Source organism: Zootermopsis nevadensis, unplaced genomic scaffold, assembly GCF_977971745.1.
Source record: "Zootermopsis nevadensis isolate Lab colony 2312 unplaced genomic scaffold, Znev_1.0 Znev_ptg000013l, whole genome shotgun sequence".
Taxonomy (NCBI): Eukaryota; Metazoa; Arthropoda; class Insecta; order Blattodea; family Termopsidae; genus Zootermopsis; species Zootermopsis nevadensis.
Genome location: NW_028259145.1, coordinates 5,592,438 through 5,615,841, shown reverse-complemented (window position 1 = coordinate 5,615,841; position 23,404 = coordinate 5,592,438). Strand labels below are relative to the sequence as shown.

The 23,404-nt window shown below is 37.2% G+C and overlaps 1 protein-coding gene and 1 long non-coding RNA gene across 7 annotated transcripts; one reads left to right on the top strand and one right to left on the bottom strand.

The window, feature by feature from the left end:
- Positions 1 to 1,557: 1,557 nt before the first annotated feature.
- Positions 1,558 to 19,664, top strand: LOC110834420 (uncharacterized). Of its 6 annotated transcripts, none has more exons than XM_022073551.2 (9): positions 1,558 to 1,703; positions 2,979 to 3,168; positions 5,351 to 5,447; positions 5,631 to 5,803; positions 9,017 to 9,157; positions 9,324 to 9,842; positions 10,319 to 10,431; positions 12,142 to 13,353; positions 18,086 to 19,664. In XM_022073551.2, exons 1-9 carry the CDS (start codon positions 1,630 to 1,632, stop codon positions 18,927 to 18,929), a joined length of 3,363 nt encoding a protein of 1,120 aa, XP_021929243.2. In that variant the 5' UTR covers positions 1,558 to 1,629; the 3' UTR covers positions 18,930 to 19,664. The 6 variants fall into 6 exon arrangements, with proteins under 6 accessions (XP_021929243.2, XP_021929241.2, XP_021929244.2 ...); XM_022073549.2 differs by having other exon boundaries at positions 1,558 to 1,748; XM_022073552.2 differs by having other exon boundaries at positions 1,579 to 1,713.
- Positions 16,335 to 22,855, bottom strand: LOC147873855 (uncharacterized). Its single transcript, XR_015535165.1, has 3 exons — positions 22,808 to 22,855; positions 17,420 to 17,526; positions 16,335 to 16,540 (listed from the first exon to the last, which is right to left on the bottom strand). It is a non-coding gene; the product is annotated as an uncharacterized LOC147873855 (long non-coding RNA).
- Positions 22,856 to 23,404: the final 549 nt, after the last annotated feature.

Below are 23,404 nucleotides of genomic sequence, written 5' to 3'. Positions count from 1 at the left end.
TGTCCCAGAAATTATTATACAAAGTGACTCTCAACTTACTTAGCCTACATCCAACAGCACACTGCATCTCCATGCCTTCTAGAACATTCATTTCCAATTTCAGCATGACTAAACACAGTATAGGGCTATAGGAATTATGTTTTGTTTATTGTGTTTGGAAAGAATTCTGGCAAATGTTAAGAAAGTCATGTGTAGAAGATTTAAGGTACTACAGAAGTTGATCTTGTTCGTCTTGGTAATGACACTGTATGTGCGTATAGGTATATACCAGCATTTCAGATAAATATACTGTCTCTGTGTTCAGTTCAGAAGTGCTTAAGATAAAAACAGTATGTTCCTCTGAAACATAGGTATTTATCTACAGATACACACAACATTACTACCCAGAAATCAACTTTCTGATTTTTTTTAAGTTTATTTCTAAGTGCAAGTGAAACAAGTCACAGTAGTGAGAAACAAAATCAGTTGCTTATTCATTGTTCATTGGGTGTAAAATACCATGAGAGTTTGTTTAATTTAAGTGTCAACATTAAAAGTTTAGATTGCAGTGCTCATTTATGTCATAACGTCCACATCAAGTTGACATGTTACCATTTTGCCATAATCTAATTGGAAAGGATGTGGAAGGAAGCTGTTGTGTAATTTCTGGTCCTATCCTGGCATTTACATGGAGGGGCTGAGAAAAACCCTATCAGGATAGCCGGTCTCCAGGACCTCCTGAATACGAAGGAGTGTTAACCACTCAACCACAACATTCGGTGTGGTTTGTTTTAATCTTCAGCTCTTCAAGATGTGTGCAGCAAGTAAAAAATTGACAAAAAGATGCCACTTCTTCCAGAAGCTGTATATTAAAGATTTCCTCCATATCAGTTCTCTAAACCCTATCGAGCTTGTGTAGAGTAGGATCAAAGGAGATGTTGCGCTTAATAATTAGAGATTCACTCTCGAAGACAAGATTGGTAGAAGAAGCAATCCAAGAGGCTACTCCGGAGAGATGGAGATGGGTAAAAGTAATGGATATATGGGCAGCGTAGAACCTTTCCATGACAGCAATTAGTATGTTTCGTCACATTATTGTTTTGAAACCTAACTCTATTCGTTACATTACATTTAATGTGGTAGGTAGATGGAATTTCAGTAATAAAGTACATGAATGATGGCAGAACAGACGATAACATTTCTTCTACCAAGTGTTTCAAAAGGAGTGAGAGAAGATGAGTTGTTTAATGTAAGATTTGAGGTTTTCATAGTGGTGAGTATGAATATTTCTGGGTTGTTGCACTGTGTAGTCTGATCTATGTTTACCAACGTTTCTGAGGTCATACTGCCTCCGTCACATTCATCGCCCTGATGAAGGAGGAAGTATGACCTCAGAAACGTTGGTAAACATCGACCAGACTACACAGCGCAATAACTCAGAAGACAGAAATCTTGTTTTGAAATCTTGAAATGAGTTGTTTTGATTGCCTGTGATCTTGCTTGGGACAACCTACAGAATTTCAATTCCCACTACTCTTTCCTCAGTTCGTGCGGTAATCAGTGGCCACGTCTAAAAACTGTTAATTTATTAATCTGTGCTTGGCAACGGCTTCCGCCATTTGCAGGGAATGGCTCTTATAATTCTGTAGAATGGTAGCGTCTTGTTCAGCAAGTAATTGCACAAATTCAAGAAATAATAAAAGTAAAAACGTAACATTTCACAGGTATGACAATGTAGGTAATAAAGCTACAAGACTCGGCCTCGCATGGTTGGTAATAATTTAGTTTGTAGTGCAGCTAGGTGAAACATGTTCCTGTATCATCCGTGAATATAATCTAGGAATAGTGTGGAAGTGTGACTTTTACTCATTGTGGTTATGTTCACTTAGGGATGTGGGAAAAATCACCGGTTGCTAACTGTAGAGTAGAGTAGAGTTTATATACATGCCATAGATCCTTCTTAGGACTCAACCAAAGGATGTAGAACATGTCATGTAATATACCATACATGTATCAGGCATATTCTGAGGAACAGAGCTCCATTTCAGAAAAGAACCTTGTTATTTTAAACAATATTAAATATTTGCAGTCTATTGTGAATCCTTATATCAAACTTTCTTTTTCGGAAGAATATGAAGTCACAGAAGGGTATGACCCCAAGATAAAACAATTAGTGGATATCGACTGCTTTTTCCGATAACCTAGTCATACTTTTAATTTACCTCATATCCTGTGTCGTCTCTTCAAGCCTCACAGAAAAGGAATGGGATATGAAGATACAGAAATGGTTGTAAAAAGACTTGCAGTTATTGATATGGAATCTGTTATGTATTCTTACTGTAACACTTCTATCATATTAGTACAGTCACAATTTCCTGTGAGGCAAAAATTCGTATTCTTAATGCTTAGTACTGTTATTATAAGAGAGGTAAGGAATAGGATGTGCAACGTAACATTTACCCTGCCTCTTGGCACACTACATTATTTCTTGCTCATTTGTGGTAGTTGGTTACTTTAAATTGAGGTTTTAGCATTTGGTTTAATTTGAATGTGTGTTGTGGGATGTTGCACTGTGTAATCTAGTAGTAAGTGACAAATTTTAGAGGCACATACTGACTCTTCATCTGGGTGATGACCAAACTATATGGTGCACCATCCCATAAGACAGGCCTGTTCATACTTTGCATAGCTGTGTGACTCTATTGCAAGTGGCACTAATGCCAATCACACTTCATAAGGTTCTTCCTCTGCCATTTTGTTATTACTGGTAGAAAATTGGAAAGTGCAATTATAGGGCAGTGCTCAAAAGCACAATCTCCATTTCAAATTTCTTCCAAATCCATCCAGCATTTCTGAAGTTGAATAATGCAGGCAGACAGACATACATGACCAGCCTTGTATATATTAATTTCATGCAAAGAACACATAATAATGTAAAAGTTAACATACTAAAAATATTGTGTATGATGATCTACATTCTGTAATAATTTCATTCACAGGTTTCCTTTGAGTAAGCCAAATCTTTGCAAAAAGTGGGTTCATGCAATTTGTCAACCAGACTTCCAGCCCTTACCGCATCATTTACTTTGTTCAGATCATTTTGAAGAAAGCTGCTTTTTGCCGGGATATGTTAATAGGAGACAGTTAAAGAAAAATGCAATACCTACTTTGTTTTTTTGTCCTGAAAAGGTGAGTTTAAAGAAAACTGTGGACACATGTATTACATCTTCGCAATGATAAGTTTATTAATGAAGTATAATTTGTTTCAAAGTATCGTAACTGAACCCCATGTGTTTGTCATTTCAACTGCCGCACTTCAGACCTATTTGTACCGTTTTATACTGTTGAAGTGTAGCTGTCAGTGGCTTATTAGGTTAACAGCTAAACATATGTAATAAATGTACAGTAAACAGACTTCAAGGTACTACCTTTAATCATTTGTAGAACAAGTATTAATCCACTTTGAAACTTTAAATATTTGTGTAATGTAAGCGTTTTTAGTTTTAGCTGTATTGTAGCAACTGGGAAATAATTTTCCCCCTTGATAATCTTACACAGTGGTAGCAAATTGGGTAGGAGCCCTATCTTGGCAGACAGCAAACTGGAATGTTTAATTTCTTCTCAAAAATGGCTGTAAACAAATGTAATTATGTTCTGATGTGGGTCACCATGTGTAACTGTATTTAAAACTATAAAAAAAGTTTGTATGTGAGAAGTGGTTAAGTTCATTCTTTTCAGATTATGTGCTGGGTTGTTACATCATGTAATAGGAGGATACTTATGTTAAGGAGGCAACATGCTCCTCTCTAATGTTGGTATGAACCCAGAAGACAAAAATCTGAACTCATTCCACTATGAAAACGTCATCTTATATAAAACTTTGTTTGGAACATGAAGCTTCAATAATCATATTCTTGTACATCCTGTTTGGTGTTAATGAAATTAAATTGAAAGCAAATTCTGTCACTCACAACTTTTATTTTAAGAATGTGCTTATTCTAGGCAACATGATTCAGTCTGTTAGGCTTCACCTTGTGATGCACAGAAGTCAGAGTGGTGTGACTCCACTTACTTGGTTGTCCATCTTGTGCATCCCGGGTATCATGTTGTTCCGAACAAGCAGTACATGGTGGAGTGAATGTAATGCATTTTATAGAAATAGATTGCTACTTTTGCCTTTCGTATTTTATTAAAATAAATTCTACAAACATCAGAAACTTTTTGTGAATGGTTTAGTTTCCAAGCTCAGTATCGAACCGACTATCATGAAATTATGTCTCATTTGTCACTTTGACCGAAAGTGATGGGCCTTACTGTTCTTGATTGAAAAGTAACATCCTCCATGCCAAAATTAAATACCATCCAAGTTCAAAGTTGTAGGACTCGTACGCTTTTTTAAACCAGATGAAAACTATCTGTTGATCTGTAGGTGGCCAGTACCAAGTAGCTGTTTCTTCTTCCTGTAGCTCTACAACCCAGTGTGGATCTTGGCCACCTCCTTTTGGAGGTTTCTTAGTCTTTGAAGTGTGCATAGACTAAAGCTTTCATCCGGTGAGGAACTGCTGTTCCTCTGTATATGTCTGAAATATTACATTTATCTGTGCCTACTGATGAAGATTAATTTTGTCTGAGGTGACTTACTAAGTAGGTTTATATCTGAAGACAGAAGGAGAGTCAGTCTCCAATATGTAGTGAATTTTATAAATTTTTATAGATGTCCTAATACAATTCAGTGGCAATGGATAATAATCATAAGATATGTTCTGAGTTAGCTACGGGCTGGACGACCGGGGTTCGATCCCCGATGGGGGCAGAGGATTTTTCCTCTAGCCTCTGCGTCCAGACCGACTCTGGGGCCCACCCAGCCTCCTCTACAATGGGTACGGGGGTCCTTTCCCGGGGGTAAAGCCGGCCGGGGCGTGACGCTGACCACTCACCCCCATCTAGTGCCGAGGTCAAGGAAGAGAGGAGCTATACCTCCACTCCCCCCAAGCGCCTACATGGCGTATAGTGGGACAAACTTTACTTTACTTTACTTATGTTCTGAGTTATGAATTTCCTGACACGAGTTCAGCTCGAGATAGGGAAGATGAAAGATATGGAGAATTCCAGTGCAGCAAACATTTTTCAAATGCATTCTTTCCTTATTTTATACCCCTACATCTTCACGTGGCATTACAACCCAGAAGAACAACTTTACCTATTATAATACTGATATTGATAGTAAACTTAGTTTAAACATACTTAACATAATTTAACTCTGTTATAGACATTCAATATGAAAAGAAAACTAAAAGTGCCATAAATGTTGAGACTTTATGTGTATTTGTGGTCAGAGATTTCAAATCTCATGCTGGTATTTTGTTTGTAGAAATCACAGCAGTGTTCATTAAACCCAGAAGAAGAAGAACTGGTGTTTGTATCCAGTATGAGAAAAGAGAATATGGTTCTGTCACAGTGGGATGAAGGTAGGAAACAAGGTCAACGACTTTTCATACTTATATCAGATCTAAGTGAAGTGAACAAATAAGTACTTGTGTGCTCTCTATGTTTAGGAATCCACAATTTCTAAAACAGATAAATCACATTCAGGATAATCACATTGCTGAAACTGGAAGTGTCCTTTCGGTGTTGAGCATTTGTTTTTACAGAAGTTGCAGGTTCGTTGGATGAGCATTCTGATGTGGAGGAACAAACAAAGATGTGCACTGATCTGCTGTGTCGTGTGTGCGCGTGTGCAAGCGAGGAGTTGGTCCCATTGTTTGGGAAGGAGAATGCAGAATTGCAACTGCTTGAAAAAATTCACATTCATCTACCCATTATGGTAAAGATTTACACTGATTTTGTCTTACTATAACTGACTTGCATGTTTACAGGTAGTACAACCACATAACATATTTGCAAACATTTCTGCTTTGAGTAATTTATTTTTATTTACTAAAAATGTATTTCTTTACTTAAATAAATTACTTGTTATTTCATTTCCTATTTTATTCTTCAGTTACCATACAAAACTGATTCAGCAGTGTCCCAAAACTTTATTAATTTTTATTTCAGTTTATTAAGGTCTCACAATGAACTGACCACATTTATGATATTGATTACAGAACTGAACATTTCTCACAGATATTTCAATTTCTTTTAAGTAGGTACTGTAGTATATTTTTATAACAGGATTTTCAGACATGAAAGTTGTTGTTGTTGTTGTTGTTTTTATATATATATAATAGGTATCATACAGTAACCCAAAAGTCTTGGGACATTCTAAAAAAAGGGGGGAAAGTGGATAACATGCGCTTATAATCAAACCATGTCAGTATGGAATACCTCCATTTTACCATCGCATTTTAGGTTACTACACAAGACCAAATCAACACTTAATAATTTTATGTAAAAATGTGCTGTATTCTTCTGTATCGTGTCTTTTAAAGTGTTTGCAAATTTTTATGAAATATCTTGGCAGTTACTCCATAACCTTTGGCACTGGGCTTCATAGTTGGAGGTTGAATAATCCTAGGAGAGTCAAGAAATTCACTAACATAATAATCACCTAACAAATAGAATTTTATGGGAATCAATTTGATATTGGGGAGCTTTACTAGAATTTGTAAACACATACAGTTTCAGTTAAAATCAGATGATAATAATGGGTACTTTATGTGAAGACGTACAGTCCACAGACCAGGAGAAAAGCGCTGCTAGGAATTCGATATACGCGCAAGCACAAGATTTCGTGGTGAGTGATGACCCATCCTAAAAGCATGCATTCCACAACCACTGAACGAACAACAGACGACAGGCTTTCATGTGTTCTAATGGGTACAGCTTTAAGATTACCTCACAGAGGCACAGTGATTTAATCTAGAATAATTTTACATTGCGTGTTCTCAAAAAGGGGAATAGTAACACTAAAAGTCCACCCTACACGTCACTAGTGCGTTCGATTCTGGAATATGGGGTGGCGTGCTGGGATCCTTACAGAAAGGGACAGATGAATGAGTTAGAACGGGTCCAAAAGAAAGCATGTAAATTTGCATATCATAGGAGCTATTTGAACTGGGAAACCCTGGCACAGCGTAGAAAGATAGCACGTATATGTGCTCTCTTCAAAGCGTTCACGGGAGAACAGGCATGGGAGGCTATAGGTGACAGATTGCAAAGGCAATCTGAGCAGGGTCGATCATATTCAGAAAATTAGGAGCAGAAAGCAAAGGACAGATATCGGAAAATATTCCTTTGTAAATAGGACCATCCAACTCTGGAACCAGCTACCTGCAGATGCTTTAGGGACTCTCTCCTGTAAACAAAGTACTTTTAGGAAGAAGGTTAGAAAAGTGATAAATGAGGTGAAGTAAAGGGAATACATGGGTGGGTGCAGTGAAGGGGGGTAACATGGGGTGAGGATGGGAAGGTTTCATAAGTGTAGTGAAGTGAAGAGAAGGTCCTGATGAAATGTGAGTGCATCAGTTCATGACGTATGTAATTCATTACTGTTACTGTCTTATGTCTAGTTGGTATTTATTTTTAAGTTATGTACTTTAGGTTATATGGTTTTGTAATATTATGAGTTGTTTTATTTTGAGTGTGGTGTGTTGTTTTGTTGTGTCTTATTGTTTTTGTTGTGTCCCATTGTTTTGTTGTATCTCATTGTTCTGCTGTGTCTTATTGTTTTTGTCTTATGTTTTTTTATGTCTTATTGCTTTGTTCTGTCTCATTGTTTTGTTGTGTCTCATTGTTCTGTTGTGTCTTATTGTTTTGTATCTTATTGTAGGACCACTGCCACTGGGTAAAAACCCATTTGCAATCAATAATAAATAATAAAAAAATAATATCACAACACCCACAGAACACATTAGAAGTGCACTCACTACATGCTACTCTTAACTGCTTGATGTCTCAGTCTGTGTGTAGTAGTGACGTATCACACTTCCCACCAATAGCAGCCCTCTAGTCCACTTGATAGTAAACATTCCCCCTGCACCGCCCCAGAAACGACTTCCCCCCCCCCCCCCGGGCTTTTCTCGTGGTCTGTGGACAGTACATGTGTTTCTATGGGAATCTGAAGTGTAAGATGCCCAATATTATACTGGTTCAATAAATTGTTTGAAAATAAAGTTGTAGAGAAAAATAAATGCATATTATGTCTATTGCACCTTTCATAAGTATTGTGATCTTTTAGATAATTAAACACAATATTAGAAAGGTGCAGTCTGCTCTATACAGAGTATGCAGTTTCTGTGTGTTCTTTGCTTCTTGGTCTTTTGAATGACTCATTTACAAATTCAAAGGGGGAAGGGGGCTGTAGTACATCGCAGTCCTGTTGTCATGGTTTTCTTTATTGCTGTCATTAAAAAACTTCTATCTGAAGTATAGTCTGTGTGCTCATCTCTACTCATTTGTTTATCAGTAACTTTTTTTTTAGAGGACAGCCTAGTTTCAAGTAGAGGGCCTTGATTTTATGTTTATACTTATAAACTATTCAGTACTTGCATTATGTACAATAATATACAATCAAATCCTATTATAGTGTCACACTTTGTACTGCTGTTAAAGCAGGACTAGTGATAAAATGATTTTGTTTTCATTTTCATTTGTTGATGTAGTACAGATGATTATAAATAGAATTCTTGTGGAGATGGAATATTTTTATCACTATTCATTTTTACTGTATTAACCTCATCCATAATTGAAATTGTTTTATGCTATGTAGCAACAAACTTTTGCATGGCTATAAATGGCAGTGAATCATTTTGCAGTACTGTTAATATGTTGGTCATCATTATCACTACTACTCGTAGCCATACTACCATGATCTACATGATTATTTCACTATATGAACACTATTTTTCAATGAAAGACACCTAAGTGTGGTCTAGACTTTCCCCTTCACCGATACATCTCCCCGTTGCTGGAATGCAATAAAGTGACTAGTAAATGACCCACTCTGTAGATATGCAAAGGCTTAACGTTGGATAATGATGTTCCTTTCACATGTCCGTGTAAAGCGTCTTAATTTTTTTCTGTGTATTCACTTCAGGTGACTCCAGAAGATTTGCTGCCAGTGACTCTGTGCACATCTTGTATTTATAAACTTGAATTATGCCATGAATTTGTTAATGGATGCTTGGATGCAGATGCAAAGTTGAGAACAATTCTTGGCTTGAAAGTGGATCACAGTGTAAGTAAACATATGTTTGGATTTTGTCACAGTATAATCCAACCCTAAGATCCTGTATATGTTCTGGTGTATGAATCAATATAATATTGTAGCTCTGATAGCCTTTTATCTCTTGTGTGTGTGAGTTACTGCATTTATTATATAGTTCTTTTTCCATCAATTACAGATATTTTACAGTGATGACCATATTGTTGAGTATCAGTTAGGAATGGCTAAGGAACCTTCTACAGGAATAATAAAAGAAGAAGTTAATGCAAACATTTTTGAAGATTCTGCAGATCAGGTATTTTCAGATTGTATGCTAGAGTCAATGAAATCAGAAGACCGTAAACCTGATTGTGCAGAAGATAATAATATTCCATTATCTGCAGCTGAACATAATACTCAAGTAGATGTAAGAAGTGTGAGTGGCATTGAATGTGAAGCTATTGATAAGCTTCATCATGCAAAGTACACAAAAATTGCATCCACTGTAACTGAATGGAATACGGAAGTAGACGAAGAAGGTGTGAATGTAATAGAACATGAAACTGGTGACTTTGATCATCCTTCTTATCAGCTACAGAATACTGAAGTACAAGAAGGCTCATTCAATCAACAAATACATGATTCTCTAAACGATGTGGATTCTGCAGCAATTTCTGTGAAACAAAGAAGTGGTGGGCCTGTAAAAAAGTTAAGAATGGTATGTGTACGTTGCAATTTAACAATTTCTTTTAAACTTAAAGAGACTTCACATATCTATTAATTCTTCCTTCACCTCAAAATTCCAGTTATTAATTTTCTCTCAGTTCATTAACCCATTTTTATTTCCTGAAAAAGAAGCTGTTTAAATCATGAAGAAGAAGCTGATAATTTTTGGTGTTCTCTATTTTCTACCATAATAAAAATCACCTTATAAGCCCATCCATATCTGTCCAGTGCATCTTTGAGTTCATTGATGCGGACATACAGATGCATATGACTAGTGCTGTAGTGATGAATGCACAAAGAATGTATAAAAATGGGTCTTTAAAAAATGTGGCATGACTGGATTCATGTGGGCTCTTATAAACATGGCACTAAACCTTTTGGTTCCATCAAAGTTGATCACATTCTTTGAGTAACTGAATGATTGTCAGCTTTGTGGGATTAAAAGTATATTTTTCCTGTATTTTCCAGAAAACAAAGAAACCAGTATACAAAATAGTTGTTATGAAAGTGAAAGATGCAAAGTTGAGGAAGGCTTTAGATGTTATGATGAATGCAAGGAAGACAGATCTTGCGTCTAACAAGTGAGTAACAGTTTTTTGTCTGACCATTGCAAGGACTTGGTCGCTGTTAGCTGTAACTTCAAATGGTTTTTAAAATGGGAAGTGGAATATGCTGTAGCCGATCTGAAATGTGACTTGAATACGGTAACTAGCTGTCACGTTCAGCATTGGAGACAGAGGAGCATGAGTCTTGACTGTCCAAGTTTTGTTGGAAGTTTGCGACTGATGAAGAGAGGGAGATGAAAATTTTAAATTCAGTATTGAGTTTTGGGATTTCATAACAGAGCAGTGATCATGAACAGATTAAAGCAGGTCTGATCTAGATGCAGCCCGAAACTTAGGACTGAGGGTATGTTACATGCTGCTTGGTGAAGACTAGGTAAGTGTGGAATGGTGGTGGAACGATGATTAGCACAGGAAAACCTAATAACTCTGAGTGAAACCTGCTCCAGTGCCACTTTATCCACCGTGAATCTCACTTGAAGTCACCCAAGACTGAACCTTGAGTTCCGCTGGTGAGAAGCCATTGTCTACCAACTGCCTGAGCTATGGTATGGCCAGATAACTAGGTAGGTCTATAGTTAAATATCTTAGTCTAACATTGTCCAGTCTTGACTAGTAGAGACTGGGCCTTTGTAGGCTAGTTTGTACAGTGTTTCTTGTCACATCAAAATCTGATGTTTGAGACAGAAAGACTCTTAAAACATTGGGATTTTAGTCTATATTGATGTTACTGTTTAACTGAGAAGTCTGTTACATTTTCTCTGTTTCCATCATAGTGATACATGAAAAGCTGAAAGTCACATCATATGCTTTGTTTCTGCTGGATAAAATCTAGCTCGGCATAACAGACAAACAAGCAGCTGTGCTGGTTTTAGACAAATAATACTCTTTTTATAGCGGACTCATAACAGTTTTGTCGCCCTTGGTGGACTAGTGGTTAGCGTACTCGCCACTGGACCCAAGGTTCGCAGGTTCAAGCCCGGCCGAGGTTGATGGATTTTTAATGGTGATAAAATCCGTAGCACAACTTCCTTCGGAGGGGAAGTAAAGCCGGCAGTCTGATGTCGTAGATTTACGGAATGTAAAAGAACCTTACGAGCACGATACGAGATGTTTCGTAAGCAAAATTCAGCAGCTATTTCTCACCGAAGTCTCCTGATTAACTGCTAGATGGCTCTGGCAGTCAAAATCAGGATTGAGTAGAAATTGTGCAGAGGCAGTGGGCTGGTCACTCACTGCTCATAAATGCACACTTCAATACCAACAAACATCCAAAAAGGAGGCGGCAAAAACCCACAACTGGGTTGTAGAGCCAGGAAACAACAACAAAACAATTTTGGACAGTAGTGGTTGGTAAACTGTTTAATTACTTTTCCTGATGTTTGTTGACTGTATATGATTTTCCGAGGTCTGAAACAATTTTCAGATGTATTAATAAATATTTGGTTTTAACCTAGTGATCTAGGATGGATGTAGAGGACATTAGGTGTGAGGGTTTGGATTGAATTCATATGGCTCAGGATGGGGTTCAGTGGCTAGCTGATGTGAACATGGTAGGTAATGAACATTCAGGCATCATAATGAAAGGTAGGAAATTTCTTGACTAGCAGAGTGACTAATTAACTTCTAAAGAAGAATATATCTTTGTGCAGTTATGGAATTCCAAATTTCTATAGAACACTGTGTATTGTAGAAAATGAAAAAATTATCCATATCATTGTTTTTCAGGAAACAATTTATTTCACAACAAACACTCAAACACGAACAGTCAGCTAGTTCAGAATCATCTAGACCAGAACACCCTGCACTTTCCACAGGAGATGCAACATCTGAGGCAGTGGAACAGCAGAAACCTGCAAATACACGTGCAGACCATTGCTGTACACAGATGGAGCAATCTTTGCATTGTGTGTATTGCGGGACAACTGCTGCCAGTAAAGATGATATCATTTCACATCAGATAACTTCTCATCGTAATAAAATATTCCATTGTGAACAGTGCGGTGCTGTATGTTACTCCAAGGAATTATTTGATGAGCATCAGGAATGTCATTTGGAAGAATCGAAGCATAACGTAATTGTCAGAAGGGACTTTCATGCTGATCACAACCTCGAGTTACAACCTTCTGTTTGTTTGGAAGAAACTCAGCCATCTGTATCAAATAATAGCAAACTTACTGGTTATGGTGCTGGAAACATGGACAAAAGAGAGGAATTGGGGGCATGCAATCCACATCCATTAGACAATAAACCTGATGGTGTATTGCCAGTACTAAAAAGCCTAGAAACTGAGAATTATAAACCAAAAATTTGTGAAACCATTAATAAAATTATTGGAAAGAATGGCAATCGTACCGAAGTTGGAGCAAGTACATCTGAAAACATGAGAAAGAAAGCTCAAAAGAAACTGGAAGATTATAAATCAGTGAAGTCAAAATTTAGGGTAGAGAAAAAAGTAAAGAAATATAAAACTTGGAAATGTAGTCATTGTAACCATGTTTCCACTTCACAGAAGAAGTATAGAGAACATTGTCGAGTTCATCCTCAAGTTAAGTTCTCCTGTTTCTGTTGTGATAAGCAGTTCCAGTCACAGAAAAGTCTTGATCACCATATCTATATACATCACTCTGATGCAAAGTATTTTATTTGTGAGCATTGTGGAATGTACTTCCATTTATGGCGTTCTCTTAGAGACCATTTATTTATTCATGAAAAAGCCAAAAGCTTATTTCATTGTGACATATGTGGAAGAAAATTTGGGTCAAGAGCAAGTTATGATAATCATTGTTCTAGCCACAGTGAAGCTGCATTCCTCTGTGATGTATGTGGGAAGAGCATGAAGAACTTCACAAGTCTGCGATTGCACAAACTGTCTCATGTTTATCCTGGTAATGTGCTCCAACATTCTTGCATAATATGTGCAAAGACGTTTCGAAGCAGGTATGTGCACCCATTATCATTTTATCGAGAACAGTGGTCATGGATTTACTCTTACCTCATAACCCTCATTCTCCATTCTGAAATATATATATCTGCATTTCACATATTCTGTTCATATGTGTGAAATGTCACCAGCAAAAATTTCATCACAGAACTTCGCAAGGCACAGTAGCAGGTATGGAACCAAGGCATTGTAGCCCTCGATTTGCGCCGATTCAGAATAATGCCGATTTTGAAACCACCACGTCAAAAAGTGAAAAAAATATATTTTACTATTATTTATAACGTTTTACAATGTATCTCGTACCGATTCTTATACTAAATCGTAATTCTTACATCGCTGATTTTGAATAAAAATTATAAATACAGTCATCTCTGCAATTACGTATGTTTTGTTAACGCGAATTTGCTCCAATGAGATCGATGAATCGGTAAAAGCTGTTTGTGAAATGCAGACTTTTGCATATGCAAGTTTGCTCTCACGCAGTTTCATTCCTGGCGCTTTTAACTTTCAAAGGACTAATTTAATCTCTGCGGAGGTACCGGGGTTATTTTTACTACGCGATTTTCTATAGGTTGGCTTCTTACATGAATGCAACTATCGCATAACAGCAGAGATGACTGTACATATCAATCACATGAAAGAATCGCGGGGACCAACGAATTGCCGATTGTAAGTGTATAAAATATATTTTTTAAATTCCCTTTATTTTATTTACGTTATTTCAGAGTTTTAAATGTAATGCCATTATATTATTCGTCAATGTTTGGGTGCTGGGAATGCATGTCATTGACTTCCCATTGATTTACATTATAAAAGAGTTTCAATTTATGCCGGTTCGTCCAGGAACGCATCCCCGGCGTAAATCGAGGGCTACCTGTATTTGATATGGTTCAGTGAAGATCATTCTGTCTTTGCCACATTATGTAATTTGTGGTGCAGCCTTACAGCCATGAAGATACGACATTCGATATATTGTCACTGCAAAGAAGCATGATGGGATGATGTAAATTCAGTCACTAATACAAGAAAAGTTTAAATGAAAATAATAAGCTGTTTTTTATTACCAGTTGACTTCATACTTGACCTGCATAGATTTTTGGAGAAAACGTTTTGGTTTCATAGACAGGTCAAGTGCACTTGCATTTATTATTTGTATTTTTTTTAATAATTCTATTGAAATAAAATTGGTTTTAAGATGATTGTCTTCTGGTATGTTGTACCGCATAGTCGCAGACTATGTGGTGTAACATCCCAGAGACATTCACCTTTATACTTGCAGCTGTAAAAAATAGAACTTTCACACACAATTGATGTATTTTCTTATTTTGCCTCCGGTGATACGGATTGCACACTGGTTCGTGTCTCGGGGAAAGAAATTTCTCATGAGATTTTCAACCAGTGTATGGGACCGGTGCCAACCCAGCATCGTGAGGAAATTGGGGAGCTACAATGGGTAGCGTAATCCGGTCACGAAAACTAGCAATGGCTGGGGGTTCATCGTGCTGACCACACGTCACCCTATATCTGGTTGGATGATCGTTCACCTCTGCTTAGGCATGTGAACGTGAGGCCAGCAGTCAAGCTAGTCGGCTTTGGCTCTCTGGAGCTGTTACGCCACAGATTATTTTATTTATGATATTTTCCACAACACACCATACCTGCGTGAATCACCTGATTCTTTTTATGGAATATTGGAAGAATTATGTGTTTTAAGTATGTGATGGAGTATGCTATATTGTTTTGTTAAGTATTTGTGAGCCTTCAGAGAAAAACCAGAATAAGAATTGCAGAATCTCCTCCGCTCTCTGTTTATCATCAAATGAGTTTACAGTAAGGCCAAAATAGTCTGTTGTTTTCATTGTAAGCCCGTGTCTTCTAAATTTTACTTCTTTCTCACTTGTGTATGAATGAAGGATTTTTCTTCTAGCCAGCTCAGGGGTTCACCCAGCTATCCAGTACTTACTAGGGGTCCTTTCCGTAGGGGTCAGTTGTGTCCACTGACCTCTTAACCCCATCTAATGTCAAGGTGAAGAATGAGTAGGAGCTGTACCTCCCGTACCCGCAAGTGCCTCCGTGGCTTGTATCTGGACAGCTTTATTCAGTTCTAAAGGGTTTTGACGAGGTAGTTTACACTTACAATTATTCATTGTCAGGACTTTTTCCATCGTCTGTTCTTTAAAACCACGATGTTTCAGAGGCTGGTTCTGTCTCCATCTTCAGGTGAGAGGTACCTACTCGTCGTGGTTTTAAAGAACTGGCGATGGAAGAAGTCCTGACAATGAAGAATTTTAAGTGGACAGTTTTACTTCAGTAGTTGTAAGAATAGTTCATTCAGTGTTGTGATTGGTGTTTCATTGCTGTTGGTAAGGAATTTTTATTATTGTGATCAGATCCAGACTGGTTTTGGGGCCCATCTAGAATCATATCTTTTTCATGGTATGGTGGTTAGTTTATCTACAGACATTACCTTTTCACATGTCTGTGCTAATACTTATATTGTGTACAAATACAAATATCCAATTTACTAAGGTAAGGTAAGAGATTGTACTCTTATCAGGGGGTCTAGGTTCAACCTCTGATCAGATCTGTGTGATCATTCTTTCGCTTACTTCGGGAAAGTGAAGTGTTCCAGGCCCCCCACCAAAGTTTGGAATCCATGTTAAACTGTAGATCTCCTCTGCTGACCATTCTATGTCATCACCCTATCAGTAGTGGTGACAGAATTCACTCTTTTGTTGCCCCTACCTAAGAAATGGATTGTACACTTGCTTAGGGTTGGCAAAGACCAGGAAGGGTTTATCCATCCCTGGCCGCATTAGGAATCAGCTAACATACTGAGGAAAAACAGTTCTGTTTAACCAACCAACTAAAATATTTCTTCCCTGATGAATGAAGAATTAGTTTATGTAGTAATTTCATTTCTCAAAAGAATTGAAATGTTATTTTACCCAGTCTATAAGCATGATATTCTCTGCTGTATCTGATATCAGTGAACAGTTCTGAAATTATTTCACATACTGACAGCCATCTGTCAGGGCACAAATATTTAAATAAGGTATAAAGGATTTTGGTAAACATTTATTTGACTTCTTGTTACCTAATGATGAGGACTAGTTCTTTTGAACGGGCTTCACAGAATAGATGTCCTCTCATTGTACACGAATGTGGAGATAAAGGCAGCTTCTAAAAATGATCGATACATTCCTATTTAGACAATGGACAATATTCAAACAAAATACATTTATCACCATCATACTTTTTTAATTGGCCATTTCCTTTGATTCATATATACCTCAAACCAACCTTTCTCTTAACTTCTAGCCTTACATGGTCACCCTTTAGACAAATTTCTGTCCATTTTCATGTTTCAATTCCAAGAATAAGACCGCCTGTAAGAAGTAAAATTTGCCATGTCTACTTTTCTGACATTGGGCTGTGATGTAGTTATGTTTCGTATATAAGATCGTAGTAAAACTGAGTCATAGCCTACTCATTCAGACAAAGAGTTATAAATTTGAATTCAATAATAATCCTTTTCTTAGATTACAATTTCTGTGACTGCTAAATATAACATCCTCCCTTTATTGCAACAACTTCTCACACAATCAGTCTAACAATGCGTGCCAACATCTTGAAAGAACCTACTTCCTCCATCTTGAGGACTTAGGGGGGATCAGGAAGTGAACATTGATATTGGTCTTCTGGACTGTAGCACTGTGTGGTCTTGTACGTAGATACCAGCATTTCATTTTCAACCCTGAACGCTAGTATGTTCGTCTGAAACATTGGAATCTGCCAACAAGTCCACATTGTTACATCCCAAAAGACCAACACTGACATCTTCAGAAGTTCAGGTATGATATAAGAAGTCTGTACTTTGTATAAGATTAAGAGGAGGATCAGACTAGAGAAAATGGGCATTCAGCACCACAGGGAAAGGAGGGAAGATGGGTTTGCGTCCCCTCGCCACAAAATAGTGAGATAGAAGGAGATTCTGTTTTGTATTTCTAGAATGAAGCAGATTTTGGTGCTGTGCCATAACTCAGGCAGTTAAATACTCACAACTGACATGCGGCTTCAGTCCACGGGCATTGCATGTTGCATTTGTGGTGAACAGATATCCTTGATGGTGTATTACATCAGTATGTCATCACAACCTTGATCCTCACCTAGGACGCAAAGGAAATTTAGTTCTAAAAATGTACATATTTTAGCCTGTTCCTTGCACCATTATGGAGGCTGGATGTATGGTATTGTATATAAGCAATATGAAACATATAAAAAGTAAAGGACTTATGTACCAAAATTAAGCATGTCAGGTGATGATTGTTCATGTGACTAAGAAATGCAGAATGCATATACACATATGGCATATTTGAGGTAAAGTTGTTCCTCTGCCCAACCACTAAAGCGCTACATATTCTTAACCTCGGTACTTGATGGCAAGTTGTCAGCTTCAGAGTTTGGCCACTTTACCCCCCCACCACCATACCCATTGGACAGAAGGCTAGTTAGTTCGGCAGTGTAGATATCATGGCAAAGAGAAGCCTTTCCTTCTCTTGCTGTGATCAAGTCATAGTCATTATTTTATTTGCCTGTCGTGTGTGATTCATTGCACATAATTAGATGTGTGCTATTATGCAGCCTCGCATATATGTGTGTGTGTATATATATATATATATCATAATGTACCTTCATCCATTAAGTATTTTGTGTATTGTGTTGCAGGTATTTTCTTGCTGATCACATGCAGCAGCACAAAAATAATTGTCCTTATGAATGTACACAGTGTGGAAGAAGATTTCGTATGAGAAGGCAACTATCAAATCACAAGTTAATCCATGTTAATGCTGGTCAGTATAAATGCCCTGTTTGTGGAAAAGGGTTTAACCGTCAGCAGTACATGAGAGTGCATATTAGAACTCATCAACGATCATTAAAATACACTTGCAAAATATGTAAGTGTCCATTTCTTGGTGTGGGAGAACTCCTCATGCACCGTAGAACTCATACGCAGGAGGAAATTGAGGAAGCATCTAAACAGCAAGTTCTACAAGGAAGAGATCCATTAGCATTCATGTGCCAGATATGTGGAAAACAGCTAGCAAGCAAGTTTACTCTTAAGAACCATGTGATGTTGCATGCAGATGACAAACCTTTCATTTGTGAGATTTGTGGAAAGAGTTTCACTATGAAGTCAACTCTGCAGACACATCAACGTGTGCATACTGGAGAGAAGCCCTATTCATGTCAATATTGTGGTGAGGCATTTCAGTCCAAACAGATTCTCATTATCCATGAACGTATACACACGGGGGAAACACCTTTCAAGTGTACTCAGTGTGATAAGGCATATCGTTCGAGACACAGCCTCAGGCAGCATCTCCTGTTTCATACAGACTATCGGCCATATGAGTGCCCCCAGTGCGGTAATAGATTTAGACGTCAGGATATACTGTGCACTCACATGCGCACACACACTGGAGAACGCCCCTACGCTTGCAAAGTTTGTGGCCGTGGCTTCAAACAAAGAGGGGACTGTAACAAGCACCAGCAAAGACATATGTTATAATTAGAAATACATTAAATCTGTGCTCTGTAGATTCCTGTTTTGATTCTGTCAGACTGAACTTGAACTATTGGAATTAGAGAAACAGTTGCATTTACACTAGGTTAGATGTTGCAGTTAAGAACTCAATACAAATTATCAGATATATTGAATAAGGTTCAATTGTAAGACAAAATGTAGAGCAAAGATAAAATTTCTTTGGTGAAGAAGATATATAGGAAGTATACACAAAACTACAATTTTACCTCTTATTTTGATTGGTCGTGAAACTTGGTCTTGCACCTTAAATTAAGAATATAGATTGAGGGCAGAATTCTGTTGGAGAGTATTTTGAACTAAGAGCGAGGATGTAACAAGAAAATGGATGCTATATAATGAAGAGATTCATAATTGTACTCTTCATTAAATATTAATAGGGTGAAGTAAGGAGCATGTATGAAAGAGATGGTAAATACATACAAAAATTGATTTGCGAACCTGAACATAAGTCACTTGGAAGACCTCGTAGATGGGAAGACAACCACAACAGATATTCAAGAAATAGTGTATCCTCATATCTGGACTCTTAACCAGCTGAGTGACTGTCAGCTCCTCAAGGACTTTTTCACTGTGTGATTAGTCAAGTAGATCAAAATGTTAGTTAAAAGCTTAATGTGACAACAAACATATTGTATGATCTAAAGTTTTCATGGCAACGAAGTGTAATGAACTCATTAAACAAACATGTTCAACTATTAATATAGACTGTTGTTATGTTATGATGGGGTGAGCCTATGTCTCGAAACTGTGGCCACTAATGGGCACATTGTCCATCCCTAAAATAAAACATAAATGAATTTGGAACAGTGGTGGAATGATACTGACAAGGAAAACCAAATAACTCGGGAGAAAAGCCTGTCCCATCCCACTGCCACCATAAATCCCATTGGACTGACCTGGTACAAACCTAGGCTGCCTGCCACAGTGAGAAGCTTATCACTAAATACCTGTGCCGTCATATGACCTGATATAGAATGCAACCTCTATCTAAAGAAGTATGAACTCGCAATTTCACTGTATGGAGGTCAAGGTATGTTGGAAGTTATAAGAAGTGGTCATCCAGTCCCCACAAACTTTTACTGCTGTTTTTACTGTGTTCTTTCTTTCTAGTCTGTGTTGTCTTATGAAACATTACTTCTGTTTTATGTCTAAATTTCTCTTCAGCAAGATGAAAAATGTAAATGAAATCTTCTGCTGTTGGTACATGGTAATAATAGTGATGATCATACATATTTATGGGGTCGCTGGTGGGATTGAGATTGGAATGCCATCCATCCTGATGTAAGATTTTGTTACACGTTATGATGCACATTAAATCGCACCTTTCCCAGTGACAACATTTTTAAATATTTGTTTGTATATTGTGTGGAACAAAAATAAAGTGCTTGAAATTTACTAAGTCCCAAAATTGAAGTGATGTAAGCACACAGCTGGCCCCATAATTCCAGTCATTTGTAATCTCCTTGTATTTGTCCATGTGTGGCTCTTGTATGCCTTCCATTAATTACAATAATATATGTCACATGTCTATTAAACAGACACACAAATATGTCTGCTTAAATTGAAGAACATGAATTAATGTTTATGACCGAAAGGTCCTCCGATGGCAAAAAGGAGGTGAAAGCTGTTCATATCAGTTGGTTGCCCATGTTCCCTCATACACCAGTCAGTAGGGTAGGGGACTAGCGTTATTGTGAAGGTCAAATTTGCATGTTGAAGTCCCAGTGTCCAAATATATCTTTTTAATGTGTTGTATTCACACAAATATGCCTCATTAAAATTGTGGAATTGTTATATTATTTAACTCTTAATATTTCAAAGTGGAAATGGATACTGAAATATGCAGATTTTGATATTCATGAAACAATCTCTAATTTGTGTTTATCTGCGAAATACATGCAGTCCAGTAACCAGTTTTTGAAAACAAGAAAAAAGTAATCAGTAGGGAAGTGGGTATTTTTCTATTTTATTTACTTGTCATTATGATTTAAAGGTTGTTGAAATCTTACCATACATAAATTATTTTATCTGCAAAAAACAAATACTTAAGAATTGTTTTTGTTTCATAAAAGTATACCAATGACATAAAAAATATGAATTAGTATGTTAGCAATTAAAAGGCCTGTTTTCAAGACCTGGCATTTTTAATAATACATCTAGAATCTTTGGGTTTCAACCATAGATCTCATTCATCTTGGCATGGATGGACTCAGAATTATGTCAGTTCCACATAAGCCTTGAGAAGCTAATGAAACAATTGAGGATAGATGAGTGATTAATCATTGCTAAGAAGTATTTTCATCACTACTTTGTAAATTTAGTGATGTATGATCTGAAGCTTTCATGGCGACCAAGTATAATAAATTCTTCTCACCTTGTGAGGTGCCTTAAAGAAGAAAACACCAATGTTTTGAGAATCATCTTTGTCCTCAGAGAGACGAGGATGAAGATTTGTTCTTGAAATGGTGTTTTCTATATTAAGCCACCCTACACACCTGGTAGCCCAAGAAGAATTTATTATACTGCTTTATAAGCTTTGCATGCTCCCTTTGGTTTTCATCATGCTGTGGTATGAGCGAAGAATATCTTATGGGTCCATCCATGTGTCTGTGTGCCCATTTTCAAATGACAGTGGGCCTGGAGGTCGTTTTTAATGTTCCTGTGAACTCCAACGAATGTATTTTGCAAATAAAATTGTCTGTCTATAGTCAGATTTGAACACACAACCCTTATATTATAATGATGATGAGCAATAAATCATAGAAAAATAAAAGAAATTCCTGCTTCCCTCAAACTTGTAGCTTCACCAATGCACCAAAAATAATACAGTGCTAATGTGAATGATAATGCTGACAATTACATTTTGCTTAACAAACAACATTAGACATTCTTTTTTGAATAACATTATATGCATATTTCAATATCCATTTCCAGTTACTCTTGGTACAAGTTTTGCATGGAAGCTTTGAAAGTTAAATAATATATCAAGTGCAAAGTTCTTATGAATAGGCATATTTGTGCAAATACAACACACATTAAAGAAATACAAATGGACACCAGAACTCAAACTTTCAAATGTGATCTTCACATCAATGCCCTCTACCAAGTGGTCTATAAGGAAAGTGGGAAACCAAGCAAAGTACAGCTTTCACCTCTGTTTTGCCATCAGAGGACTCAGAAAAATCATTGACATAAATCCATGTATTTCTTCAAACTAAGCAGACATATTGGTGTCTTTGTTTGAAAGACGTAGCGTTGTAGTTGATGTAAGGTACAGAAAAACGACATACAGACAAATACAAGATTACAAATGACTGGAATTATAAGCCAGCTGTATGCCTGTGTCACTTCCAGTTTGGGGCTTAGAAAATTTCAAGTGCTTGATTTTTGTTGCACAGATTATACCTTATATTTTATTTGAGACCCTGAAAGAGAAATAACCTGTGTTGTCTATGTCCATTTTTCAGGTTTCTGATGGTTTTGTGTACATTTATAATTTTGGTTCCAACATCAGTTTTGTAATGTTTCTTTCTTGGCTGCAGCCCCTTTTGAAACGTCTTGTGGCATTTCTGATATGCAAATATAATCCAGCCCAGTGGCTTTATACACTATGGATACCTATAGTTATGTAAACCATAAGCAGAATGGTACATGGGATGCTTGTGTCTATCTGCAACTTTAGAATAAAACCACATGAATGGCTGAAGTGAGGGTTAAGTTTTCTATGTTTCGATCAGACTGCTGACCTGGGTCAACCATGTAGGATTTGAGGTTTTCACAGTGGTGAGTCTGAAGATGGCTGTCTTCTGGGTTGCAGCACTGTGTAGTCTGTATAAGTTTACCAGTGTTTTGGAAGTCCTTGCTGCCTGAGTAAGCTGCATGTGTGGAATCAGTTTGAGATGTAGGAAACTGAGTCTAGGCAGAGCCTTGACCTGACCAGTCAAAATCTGGAAAGGGCCTGGGTACCAATTGGTATTTGTCAGTGTAAGGAAAATTATGCAGTTTGTTCCTTCAGAATATTTAACAGTACATAGGTTTATTGCTTATTTAGTTCCATCATATGCAACATTTAACAACGATATTGTCAGAATTAATTATAATATTGTGATGTGTTGGGGTTTGCATTGTTGAACTGTTTAATGACATTGTTGTATTCATGCATTGTATTATTATTGACATTGTTGTGTCTACATTGTTGCGTCTGTTTATTGGCATTGTTGCATTTGTATAAAAGCCGATTGACAAGGGCAACCGAGGGCGAGTGAGTGAGAAAAAAAGCCGATTGACAATCAAGGGTTGACAATCGGAGTTGAGCTTTTGTGCTGGTAAAACGTTTTAGAAAATAGAAAGTGCTTATCTTATATAAGAATTATTAAGAAATCTGTGACGTGGACGTCGTGGTCTCTTACAATTGAACAAAGTTTGAGAAATCTGTGACG